Below are 13,867 nucleotides of genomic sequence, written 5' to 3'. Positions count from 1 at the left end.
GCAAGGAAGAATAAACTTGATCATGGGGAATAGGAAAGCTTTACCTGTTACCAAGATTGGAGTTTATACTTTATCGCTAAGTAGTGGGTTTAATTTAGATTTGAATAAGTGTTGTTATTCGCCAGGAATGGCAAGAAATATTATTTCCTTTCATGCTTTGTTCAAACAAGGGTTTACCTTTTCATTTAATAATGAAGTTGGTTCTATAGATGTTTTCTATAATAATGTTTTTTATTTTAAAGCATTACCTTGTGATGGTGTGTATGAAGCTGTATCTGTTGTAGATAACTTGGGAAATAATGTTTTGTGTATTGATTCTACTAATAATAATAACTTGGATAAAGCATCATTATGGCATTGTCGTCTTGGACATATAAGCAAGAAACGCATAGGCCAACTCCAAAAGGATGGAGTCTTGGAGTCGTTTGACCTAAAGTCAGATGATAGTTGCGAATCATGCTTACTTGGAAAAATAACAAAGTCACCCTTCACAGGCTCGTGTGAGAGGGGTGAAGGTTTGTTGGACCTTATACACACGGATGTGTGTGGACCATTCAAACATGCCACAAGGGATGCTAATCGTTATTATTTGACTTTTACTGATGATTACAGTAGATATGGATATGTCTACTTAATCAAGCATAAGTCAGAGACTTTCGAGAGGTTTAAGGAATTTAAACAGGAAGTCGAGAATCAATTGGGCAGGAACATTAAGATGCTTCGATCCGATCGAGGAGGTGAGTATCTTAGTTCAGAGTTCCTCGACTATCTTAGGGAATGTGGGATTGTCTCACAATTGACACCTCCCAGGACACCACAGCTGAATGGTGTGGCTGAGAGGCGTAATCGAACCTTGTTGGATATGGTTCGTTCCATGATGAGTCGAGCTACGCTACCAATCTCATTCTGGGGGTATGCCTTAGAGACTGCCGCCCATATTCTTAATCTTGTCCCTACAAAGAAAGTTGCCAAAACTCCTCACGAGATGTGGACTGGCAAAGTACCTAAGCTAGACCACATCAAGATTTGGGGTTGTGAGGCTTTCGTGAGACGCGAGACTCATGATAAGCTTGAACCTCGAAGCGAGAGGTGTATTTTCATCGGCTACCCACAACAATCCTTTGGTTACCTCTTCTACAGACCTAGTGACAATGTGGTCTTTGTAGCAAGAAGAGGAGTCTTTCGAGAGAGAGAATTTATAAGCCAAGGAGACAATGGGAGGCAAATTGATCTTGAAGAAATTCAAGAATCAAGCGGTGAAGGAACTTCAAACACTAGCCCTCAACTTGAGGAGGAAACTCCTGTTGAGCCAGTTGATGAGCCTGTACCTCTGAGGCGTTCCACGAGAGTTAGGAATGCACCTGAGCATTACTATGGTTTCCATATTACTGCGGAAGGTGAGACACTTATTAGTGATGAGACACTAGTAGGTCTGGATGAACCTAACAGCTACATGGAAGCCATGGCAGGCCCTGAGGCTGCTAAATGGAAAGAGGCCATGGATAGCGAGATACAATCCATGTATGACAATCAAGTTTGGAACTTGGTTGAGAATGTACCTGGTCGTAAGACTGTAGGGTGCAAGTGGGTCTTCAAGAAGAAGACCGACATGGATGGTAAAGTACACACTTATAAGGCGAGACTGGTTGCAAAGGTCTTCTCTCAAATTCCTGGAGTGGACTATGATGAGACCTTTTCTCCAGTAGCCAAGATTAAGTCTATTCGGGTTCTGTTAGCCATAGCTGCATTTCATGACTATGAAATATGGCAAATGGATGTCAAAAACGCCTTCCTTAATGGAAAGTTGGCTGAAGATGTTTACATGAGTCAGCCAGAGGGTTTTGTCAGCAACGAGTACCCTAATAGAGTGTGTAAACTCGAGAAATCCATTTATGGATTGAAACAGGCACCTTGCAGGTGGAATCTTTGCTTTGATGAGAAAGTCAAGGAATTTGGCTTTTCGAGGAGTGAAGATGAATCTTGCGTCTATATCAAGGCTAGTGGGAGCATAGTCAGTTTTTTGGTACTGTATGTGGATGACATACTACTCATAGGAAATGACATCCCAACCCTGCAGGAAGTAAAGTCCTGGCTTGGGAAGTGTTTTGCTATGAAGGACCTTGGTGAAGCTGCCTATATCCTAGGGATAAAGATTTTGAGAAACAGGAGTAAAAGACTAATTGGACTTAGTCAAAGTACCTACTTGGACAAAGTGTTGAAAAGATTCAACATGCATAACTCCAAGAAAGGTGAGTTACCCATTCAGTGTAACGCTAGATTGAGTAAGACATAAAGCCCTAGTACTGAGGCTGAGATAGCAGAAATGAGTCGATTTCCTTATGCTTCAGCTGTAGGATCGATCATCTATGCTATGACGTGTACTCGACCTGATGTAGCCTTTGCTTTGAGCATGGTTAGCAGGTATCAGGCGAACCCTGGAAAGGAACACTGGACTGCGGTAAAGAATATCCTCAAGTACCTGCGAAGGACTAAGGACTGGGTCCTTACCTTCGGTGGGAGTGATGACTTGAGAGTTGTAGGGTATAGTGATCCTAGTTTCCAGACTGATAGGGATAATTTCCGCTCTCAGTCAGGCTGGGTCATTACCCTAAACGGAGGAGCAATTTCTTGGAAGAGTTCCAAGCAGGAGACAGTGGCTGATTCCACTTGTGAATCAGAGTATATAGCAGCAAGCGAGGCAGCAAAGGAGGCGATATGGCTAAAGAACTTCATCGGAGACCTTGGAGTTGTTCCAGCTATAAAAGAGCCAATGGAGATTTTCTGTGACAGCAATAGTGCGGTTGCCTTAGCCAAGGAACCAAGGGATCACGGGAGATCCAGACACATCGACAGAAAATACCATTTTATCAGACATCGAATTGAAGAAGGACTCCTCATGGCAAAGAGGGTATCATCGGATGAGAACCCGACAGATCCCCTCACGAAGGGACTGAGTAGGGTTAAGCATCTCCAGCATGCTCGGAGCATAGGGCTGAAGGATGATATAAGTTTTAGTAGTTAGATAACCCAGAAATTTGTAAAGTGTAATTGACATTTGATGATGAATAAAAGGTGTTTTATTTATGAGTAAAGTGTTGCTATCTCTTGTCGATCTTTTACTATATTTCTTTTGCATGTTTTGACTTCCAGAATAATTATGTTTGGTATATCATATTATTCAAACCTCCACAGTCGGTCATATGTCGGAAGTAGGTATGAATCAAGACTGTCATGATTGGTTGCAGAGGTCTAAGGTGTTGGACATGGCTACAACAATCATGAGTGCTCATAAGTTCTGAGCATTGGACTCAACCCACGCTCACTGGAATCACTTCATGGAATTTTATCTCGAGTGATCGTGAGACGGTAATATCATATAAGTCTTCAAACCTAGAGATATGATTTGTTACTTACGAGTTGGTTATGCATTGATTGTACGTAAACGCATTGGTAACTCGATGTTATAAAACGTGCCTTTGTGTGTAATTCAATGAGTGGTAGAACAAACATATGAGTCGAAGTTTATCTGTTACTTCTTGGATTAGAAGCTGATATCTGGGCCCCTCGATGATTTTGTTTTGACCTATGTACCGGGCCCGGTCAGAACTAAATTGATGTGTTCAGTTGAGTTCTATGTCAAACAAATCAGAAATCGTGAAACAAATGCTGGACAATAAGCAAGACAATGTTCCATGTGTTTGTCCGGCTGATATCTAGAACAGAGGATTATATGATCACTTATCTAAATGGCGCGTTCTAGTTCAACAGAGTTTAAAGAGCTACGATTGCGGATCGGTTCCTGAAGTTATACTTGCAAATATAGTTACTAGACTTATCCAAGTGGGAGACTGTTGGATTTAGTGTCTAAGCCCATAACTATATTTGGTATATACTTGACCCGACCCGGCATGGTCCATTTGGGTTGCACTTCACCCGAACAATTTATGGATAATATTTGAGAATAGTACAAGTTATGATTTATTAATATATTATAAGTTCTAATATATTAATATAAGATCATATTATTTAATTAGTAGTGATCTATAATTAATCTAGGATTAATTTAGTGATCAAAGGTATTACTAATTAAATATGGGCTTCTATATTTATATAGTGTGGGCTTATGCTTATTTGGAATGGGCTAGGCTTGGATGGAGAAGTCCATGGATACTCCATGGAGCTTTAACCCATGGATCTCATGGAAATGAAGAGACATGGGTATTAGGGTTTACATGGATGTAACCCTAATCCACCACACTATATAAAGGAGGCTTTGGCTCTTGAAATCAAGCTAGTGAACACTAGTTGACACATGTTGAGGTGAGGGCCGATTTCAAGAGAAGTGTGACTATTCTCTAAAAGTTCCAAGTTTGTGGTGATTTGTGACTTTCATTTGAGGCATCCACATTATTGGTGCTAGGCTCTAAAACTCCAAGGAATCAACTACAATTACAAGGTAAGTGTTTCTACTAGCTTTATTTGATTCAAGTTCCCCATGCCATGCTAGTTAGGATATAAGCCTTGGAAAAATAATTATTTGCATGTATCTTAGACAAACATAGATCCAAGGTTTATTAGGGTTGCATGTACACTTAGGAAGTGTTAGAATGCTCAAAACCCATCAGTATGCACCAAAACCCTTTTTCCCAAATAAGTGCTTAATGCATTAAGCTCTCACGTCCCAATTACATATCCAAGGTCAAAATACCACTAAGAGTCATAAAGTTTCCAGCTTTATGACTTTGCATGCCCATTAAGTGCTTAATACCAACAAACTTAACTTCTTAACACCTAAAGATCAATCTAGAGTATGCATGGGGAATAAATAAGCGTTAAGACCTCATTTTATGACTCAAGAACCCTCATTGGGTTTAAAAGAACGACTTATTTGGTTAAGAGCATACTCTGCTCAAGAATCACCATAGTTGGGACCAAAAACTCCCTAAATGAAGAAATGGATAGATCTATAAGATAAGATGATCCACGCGTAGCTATCGATGAGTACTACAAATTTTATTTAGAATTCATTGACTAATTCTCACCCGATCTTAAATTTAACAGTCTAAGAAGATTATATTGCTAACGACCGTGTAAAATTCATAACTTTTTCATACATATTCTATTTTCGATTGTCTTTATATTGATGAAATCATATCGATGATATCTTCAATTCTCATTTAGATTGTTTTTCATAGCAATCGATCGATCTTAATTTTGATTTTTGTGTCGCACACTGCTGTGCAGAAAACTTGGAAAAATCATAACTTCCCCATAAGAAAGTCAGATTTTGATGTTCTCTATATGTACACTCTCGGTTTTATGACTACTATGAATTTCATTTAGATTGCTTAGGATAATAATCAATTGATCTCTAATTTGTATTTTACGATGCGCATAGTCGTGCCGGTTTAATCATGAAACTTTGAAACATAATTTTTTCATACGAAGCCAGATTCGGGAGTTCTATATGTCTACGAAAATTGTATTGAAGTTTCCTATATGTTTATGAAGATTACTTGGTCTAAAGAGTGTTATATATCTCTACTTCGAATTTATAAACGACGGTTTATATTGAATTCTATTGGAATGCGAAAATAAGGTGTTACACCTTCTTTAGTGGATTTATTTCGATTAGCGTCTTGATAAACACCAGCCTCGATAAATTTTGGTTTGAATAAAAACCTCCAAGGAAGACGAAGGGAAAAACTCCCCATCTAGGTGTTTGTGTGTAAGGGGGAGAGAGAGAGAGAAGAAATGTGTGTGATTTCTTGCGATTCTTTCCTAATTTTGTGCGATATAACAATAGATTTGAATTTGGAAATCGATACGTTATGCGAGAATGTGGTTGATATTATTAATATGTTTCTAAACTTAGATTTCAATAATTATGGAAGGGGACAATTTAGAATAGAGAAGAAGTAAATAATAGAATAAGGGTGGTTTAGGTATTTCAAATAGGAGAAAATGAGAGCTTAGAGAATGTCACGTGACAAAAATGTAAAATTTTATTAGATAGGTAGATAAGGTTTTTTTTTTTTTTAATTTATAATTTAAAAAAAACGGTTTGTAGGTACTAAACAAACCATAAGAGAAAGTTCTTTATCATTGAAATCGAGTAGTTTGTTATAACTTAAGACAATGGATTTACAAAGATGTGGTACAAATGATGAAACCTTCACGCTAGTTCATCATTTTCATCGTCATTGCTCCGGTTAGGGATGTGCACGATGCAGTTTTATGATCAACCTAAACCGCAACCGAAGGTTGTGGTTTTGTATTCTTAAAACTGATAGGTGTTGTTTTCCTAATGGCTCGGTTTTGCAATTTCTATGGTTTGGTTTCGATATTAAATTGATTCCATTTAGTGGTGCTGTTTTGATGTGGTGAATCAGTTTTTCTCAAACCGTGGAAAAATATTCCTTATCTGGTGTGATTTTTTGAAACCGTAAATATGTTCAAACTATAAAAAAAACATTAACAACTCATTAATAGACAAGTACCCCACAAACACAGACTACATATTAAGACACTAATAACTCAGATGAAAACAATAAATACGTTAAGCCTAAAATGATTCACCAAAAATGGTTGTAATTGTTGATTGTATATAAATGATTCACAAAAATGGTTAAAGACGATAGACGATCTTAAAGAATAGTTGTGAAAGGGATTTGTCAATTCGTTTGTCTATTCTACTTTATTCTTTACTTGAAACTCCTAACAAAACTCAATCGTCTAGTAATAATTATGCAATAAATCATGAGACGAATGAAGTACCATCTAGTATTGAACCAACCTAATGGGTTAGTAATAAATGTTAAGTTGTGGATAGTTATTCACCTGTTGACCCTAATAGTCACTAGTCAGACCAAGCATGGGTCCCACTCCCAAAATTTTTCATGGGCCGATATTTCGTCAGAGTTTTTGGGCTTGGACTTTTTAGCATATTCAGGTAAAATCATTAGTACTTATATTCCTTAAATTTGTGTAACCTAATGTATGATTGCAACCATCCGATATAATTAATAAAAACCCTTTCTCGTGTTCGCCGTGGATGTAGTCGATCATCATGATCATGTGAACCACATAAATATTATGGTCTTAGTTTTCTAAATGCATTATTACTTTGTCTGAAATCTTTCATCGTTCGTTGAAGTGATTAAACCCTAATAATAGACTCAATAAGTTTATATATGGCCTTAAACAAGCTTCTCGACGGTGGTACCTTAAAAATTGATGAAGTCATGAAAGTGGGTGACTTCAACAAAAAACTAAGTATATCAATATATATATACCTAAAAAGGAGTGGGAGGAAATTTATTATACTTTTATTATATGTAGATGACATCTTATTAGTAAGTAATGACTTAGACTTGTTGCATTAATGAAAATTCTTACCTTTCTTTTTACATGAGAGATCTAGGTGAAGCCTCTTATGTTGTAGGCATTGAAATTCACAAAGATCGAGTTAAAGAGACATTAGGATTATCCCAAAGGCATACATTGAGCAGGTTCTAAATCGATTTAACATGCAACGTTTCTCCCATTATGTTGACTTAGTAGTTAAGGGAGATATTATTAGGTCTTTTCAATTCTAATATATGCTAATGTTATTTAGTGGAAAGCCTAATATATGATGAAGTTTGTACTCGTCCTGATATCACATGTGTATTTAGTATGTTAGGCAGATATTAGTCTCATCACAACCTAGGTCATTGGAAAGCCGGTGAGAAAGCTCTTATCAAATGCCTAAAGATCATAAATTCCATCTTAAGGTCCTTAAAGATTTCTGGTAAAAATTTGGCAACAGTTAGCTTCTCGAGTAATATATTTAAGTGGAGCAAGAATGTAATATCAATACGAATTCTATGCTCGTTCGAGAAATAATGAAGGAAAACAACATTCGTATCAAACACGTTAGCACTAACAATATGGTAACTAATCATCTCATTAAAGCTCTTCAGCCCAACATTTTTCATTGTCTTGTGATTAATATGAGCTTAATTCAAGACCGGGTTTAAGTTATTTTGAGCACAGTCCCTTACTTGTTTATTACTCCAGTGATGTAAGTTCAAGTACTTAGTCTTAATATTCCTTTGTAAGTTTGGTTGTCTAATCTTATATATGCACACTAACTTCTCTTACAGACAACCATAAACCCTAATCTAAGTATCATTTTGGCTTGTTTAATCCTTATACTTGTGGGTTAAAAGCAACCCTTACGGCTATATCTCTTTGCTTTCGTATCATTATGAAGGAAGATGAAGTTCTTTATTAATAGATAAACTTATATAAATGATCTCAAGGCCAAATCACAGAATGTTAGAACATGTTTCCTATTTATATGTCCTTGGACCATTTATGTAAGTTTTGTATATTAACTACATCTTAATAATTATACATATATCTTATTGCGATTATGACAACATTATTTTTTGAATCTATGAAATATTTACACGTGGTTGCGTAAATTTGCCAAAATTGCATAAAGGGCTATTTGTAAAAGAAAATAATTATTATCTCTCCAAGTAAGAAAACAATATGCATTCTTCATGTGAGAAGAATGTGGATACGCGGAGAACACCAAAAAGAGAAATCGGTTTTCCGAATCCATTCTAAAGATAGTATGTTTAGAGAATCAAGAGAAAAACATCCCCATTACTGCAAATATAAGATTCACACAAAGTAAACTGCACACTTCTTTAAGTTTTAGTTTAATATGAATCTTTGTTGAATTGACTGGGATTTGGTCCTCGCCACTTAAATTTGATCAACAAGTTTTGCAGTCATTAGGGGTATTCAAAACATCGGAATCCTAAAAACCTAAAAATTGTAACGGTTTTGTTGGTTTGTCGAACCGTTATTATTGATGTTTTTCAGTTTGGTTAACCAAATTGGTAAAATTATCGGTTTTTTTTTGTTGGGTTAAGGTTTATCTTTTTCAGCTATTGACGGTTAACCGGAAAACCATGGTTTTAATCTATTTCTAATGATAGCCTATTTGACTATAGATCCGGTTTTTTTTGTTGGCTTTTTACTTTTACACTCTCTGGGAACATTCTAAACCCAAACTCAATGCTTTATTTTCCAATAATATGACACGTGTAGCTTTGAAGAGTTTTTCATTTTTCTTAAATATTTATTTTTTTCTTTTCTTTTTTCCCCAAAACTTATAAGGTTCTGTAATTTTTTTTTAAAGTCATTTTCTTCCTTTCAATAGAATTTATGTATGTGATATATATTATTAGTTAACACAAAAATTGTAAATTCTAATATTTCAAATAACGAAAACAACATACCGTAAACAAAATAGATTAATTTGAGACCTATAAATTTAATACATATTATTAGAATTTACACACCATTCTAATTTTATAATCAATTTTAGTTATAACACTAATGAGTTATACGGTATTTAATTTACACATAACAGTCTTTGACTAATAGATTAATTTGGGACCTATAAATTTAATACAATATTATTAGAATTTACACACCATTTTAATTTTATAATCAATTTTAGTTATACGGTATTTAATTTACACATAACAGTCTTTGACTAATTTTTTTATTGGGAACCATATATCTATGTGCTGCTTCTTCCTTTTTCTTTTTGACTTTTTTTTTTGTTTTATTTTATCTTCTATACACAAGACACGCTTTTTTTTCCTTGCCATAAATTTTGAAAAACTAAACTTCCATAATCTCATTGTAATTTTAATCCCTCTATATATACTTTATTTTCATATAATACTTTTTAGTCGCTGGATTGAAATAAAAATATTAATCGATTTTGACGGAGAGTTATCGGAGATATGGCAGCCTAACCTTTAATTATTTTTAAAACATATAGTTGTTATAAGGTTCATGACATTTAATCATTAATATAAAATTCGGTTTCGCAAAAACTTTTATTTGATACACAACTTTGAGATGATAATCTAACATTAATAACCAAAATTACAACAAACTATATATAAGTTGTGTTTATATTTTATAAAAAGGATTTTTTTATAATATATTTCTCTCTCTCTCTCTCTCTCTCTCTCTCTCTCTCTATATATATATATATATATATATATATATATATATATATATATATATATATATATATATATATATATATATATATATATATATATATATATATCAACTAATGATATTAGGTTTATTGAAATGGAAAAAAAAAATAATGACCTTCTAACAAAAAATATAATATATTAAATTTGTGGGATTACATCTAAAAGCCTTACCATTAAATTAATTTTATTTAGTATAACCTTAATAATAAAGTATTTTCCAATGATTTTTATTTAATTTATAATATATTATTGTTGTTTCTTTTTATCTTAATAAAAAATAAATATAAAATTATTAATATTAATAAAGTTAGTAATAAAAATTTAATTATTAAATAATAATAATTTATGATTAGGTAATAATGAACTAATAAAAAAATTGATCAAATAATAAAGGTGCTGCTAATAAGACACCCCTTAGACACTCTATCATCACTTTTATAAAAAGTCAACCTACAATCAACTACTTGTAATCAATTTTTTTGGAAAATAATGCAATTTCAACCAATAAAAGTATTTCAAAAATTAATTAGGGTGTCTAAATGGTAAAATGGAGTGTCTTTTTAGCCAACCCCTTTAATAAAACCTCAACTTTATAAAAAAAAGATAGAACCATTCGATTTACCTATTTTGATTAAACAAAGACAAAATCAAATCGATCGATGTAAACGTTTGCTTACAATGATATATTTATGTAATTATAATTCATAAACGGTTAATTGGTTAACCAAATAATCTAAACGAGAAAATAAATTAACCGAAAACCGGTTAACCGGTCTTTTAGTTTTAGGTATAGGTTTAGGTTTAAGATATGAGAAATTAGATTGCTTCTTATTTTTTATGTCTACAAATATTCGTACCCAATAAAATTATGACAACTGTCATCATTTTATATTTTTTTTAACTAACTAATTAAAGCTATATTAAGAATATATCAAATTAAATTAAATTGAATGGTGATTTGTTATCATTTTAATAGATAGAAATAATTGTAGACATAAAAGATTGGAGATAATTTAATTTCTTTTAAGATATTTAGTAAATCGATAGTTCCAATTAACCTTCTGAAATACAGTTTCAGCTTGGTTAACCATCCATAAACATCTCCATATATCTTTAAATGATATTGTGGTTTTCGCTAATTTCGTGGTTAATTAGAAGTTTATTAAATTACTTTCCATTGTTTTTACATATCTAAATCCATAATTCTTATTCAAGAAAATAGTTGTTCTTTTTATATTTTTTTTATCTAGTTTGTCAAAAAAATCTAAAACATATCCCGAATTTATTTATTCATCTTTCAAAAAAGAAAAGTAAGTATCATTTTCTTCTTCACGTGTGATCTTCAATGTTTCACGACTCTTTCACCTTTTTACATAAGATCATTTCTGGAATACTACCAAATTCATATCGTCATTGTTGATAGATCATTATCTTCTTTGAGATTATTCTTCAAAAAATTAGAAAGTTTCTTCTGAAAATCAAATTTAATTGGTCTTAAGATATTCCAGGATTTTCTATAATCCCAATTCACCGTTAATTTAGTAGAAATCGCAAATTTAGCTAAGATGTCACACCAATTAGTATTTATTGAAAATTCATCCTGGCCGTTCAAATCAACGACCCAGATCTCTCTTACATAACCAAAGCGGTCACCGACACGTGTCATCTCACAGGCTGTCGGATCAGATAGCATACGGCTGCCCAACAACCAAAAGTTGTGACATTCTAGATTGCGTTCTAATCGTCCGCCACGTGTCCAAAAACTCCTGGAAATGACAATTTTGCCATTGCTTCTTTCCGTTCGGCGCTTTGCTTTATCATGTGATCAGTTTACATTATCCATCCTTCTCTCTATATATCTTCCCCTTTCGTCTTAGGTTTCATCTTTACAATTCAGATCCAAGTTCGTGCAATCACAAGTCCTAGTAATAATTCTTCTCACAAGGTTTGATTTTATTGTTCTCTAATTCAATCTGAATTTGATTTGTGTTCGTGTGTTTAGTTTGCCGTATTTGATCTGGTTTTGTAGATTTTATGTTGAAGTTTACAATTCCGCAATTGGGTTCTAAGTTGGTTGTTAGTTGATTCTTTCATCTAGGGTTTATATGTGTTTGTTGTGGTAGGTCGATGATTGATTGAGCCTTTGCTTCGAGTTCACGGATCTTAATTTCACTTGATTCAACTACTTACAGTTTGTTAACAATTGATTGAAATCATCGTCTTTCACGAACCCTAATTTTCCACCTAGTTGATTGATTACTACGTTTTACCTGTTGATCTTTAACATGATAACCAATTGGCGTTAAACAATGCAATTGAAACACGTTATTAAGAACTACGAGTCTAGGACTAATTTCTACAATCCTGCAATATGCGTGTAGTGATTTGTCGTTTTTTTCTAACCAATTGAATCAACTCATCTTGTTCTTACACATGATCTTCTTTGATTTCATTTTCAGGAGGGAATTCCATGCGGATCGTTTGAACTGGAGCAAGATCTTCACCACTTAATTTATTTGGTTACCTTTTCAAGAAATGAGCAAATGCACAGGCTGTGGGAAATTAGAAAGAATGTTAGTTCCAAGAGACAATTTATCAAGTGCTTATCAATACTCTCTTATACTAGATCCAGCTATATCCTTTTGGGATTGTCTTATTCGTAAGATGAGATATTCTTTCACATCTGAGTGGGTGTAGGATAAAAAAAAAAGTTCACATTTTTAGTACTAGATAGATACTACATAATAGCAAGTAAACAAGACACAACTATATAGAGAATAGTTTTTTTTTTTTTTTGACATAAGGTAAATTATAAAGCCATGGATAGTGGTAAATCCGTTTCTGGTTTACGAAAGGGGAAGAAAAAGAAGGTGAAAGACGAATTAGATCGTATCAAACAAGCAGAAAAGAAAAAGAGGAGATTGGAGAAAGCCCTTGCCACCTCAGCAGCCATTATTTCAGAGCTTGAGAAGAAGAAACAGAAGAAGAAAGAAGAGCAACAGAGGCTGGATCAAGAGTGTGCTGCCATAGCTGAAGCTGTCGCGATGCAGGTTTTGAGTGAAGAAGGCCCAGATGATGATGCTACACGTGGCAGCAGCAGCCATCATCAAGGGTTTTACAGAAATCGAAATGAAGAATTTGGGTGGATTTTGAATGCTCATGGAGGATCGAGATGTGAATGGAATGGATATGGGCATGGGTGTGGTGATGACGTGTCATCTGCAGTGGGACAGATGGCTGCACATGCTGTTTCATCTCTTCGTATTACAGATGATGAAGATATGAATGCGTTTGTATTTAATAGAATGGTGAGAGGTTGAGGGGTTGAAATTGAATGAACTCGTTTCATAGATAATAATGTTTTTACTTTTTATGGTATATGTATATATTTTTATCACCTTCTTTGATCTTAATTTGTTACTTTGAATACAATTGCCATTGTTGTCTAAGAAAAACTATGTTGGATGATTGTGTTCTAAATGTTTTCTAAGTAACACATGGAATCATATACATATACGTAAATCCACAATTTTGAGGACGATTGATTTTTGAGTTTAGAAGTACTTTGTGTATATGATTCCTCCTATTGCTTGTTTTATTTTCTCTTGTTGTAAGTTTTCGTTTTGTCAATCTTCCGTATTATAAAAAAATAATTTGTTGGTTGTTTAGTAAACAATATTGTCTTTGAGATAAAGAAATGACAAAGTTCTAGTCCTAGGGTTCTATGTAGAGAAAATAGATGGAAAAATCAAGTTCAACTTGTGGAGGATGTGTTGATTCAATCT

General features: G+C 33.8%; 1 protein-coding gene across 1 annotated transcript; it reads left to right on the top strand.

Annotated features, from left to right (window-relative positions):
• Positions 1 to 11,869: 11,869 nt before the first annotated feature.
• On the top strand, positions 11,870 to 13,479 carry LOC111918040 (uncharacterized). Its single transcript, XM_023913698.3, has 2 exons — positions 11,870 to 12,027; positions 12,542 to 13,479. Exon 2 carries the CDS (start codon positions 12,902 to 12,904, stop codon positions 13,400 to 13,402), a length of 501 nt encoding a protein of 166 aa, XP_023769466.1. The 5' UTR covers positions 11,870 to 12,027; positions 12,542 to 12,901; the 3' UTR covers positions 13,403 to 13,479.
• Positions 13,480 to 13,867: the final 388 nt, after the last annotated feature.

This window comes from Lactuca sativa, chromosome 9, assembly GCF_002870075.4.
Source record: "Lactuca sativa cultivar Salinas chromosome 9, Lsat_Salinas_v11, whole genome shotgun sequence".
Taxonomy (NCBI): domain Eukaryota; kingdom Viridiplantae; phylum Streptophyta; class Magnoliopsida; order Asterales; family Asteraceae; genus Lactuca; species Lactuca sativa.
This window is presented reverse-complemented; position numbering and strand designations above follow the sequence as displayed.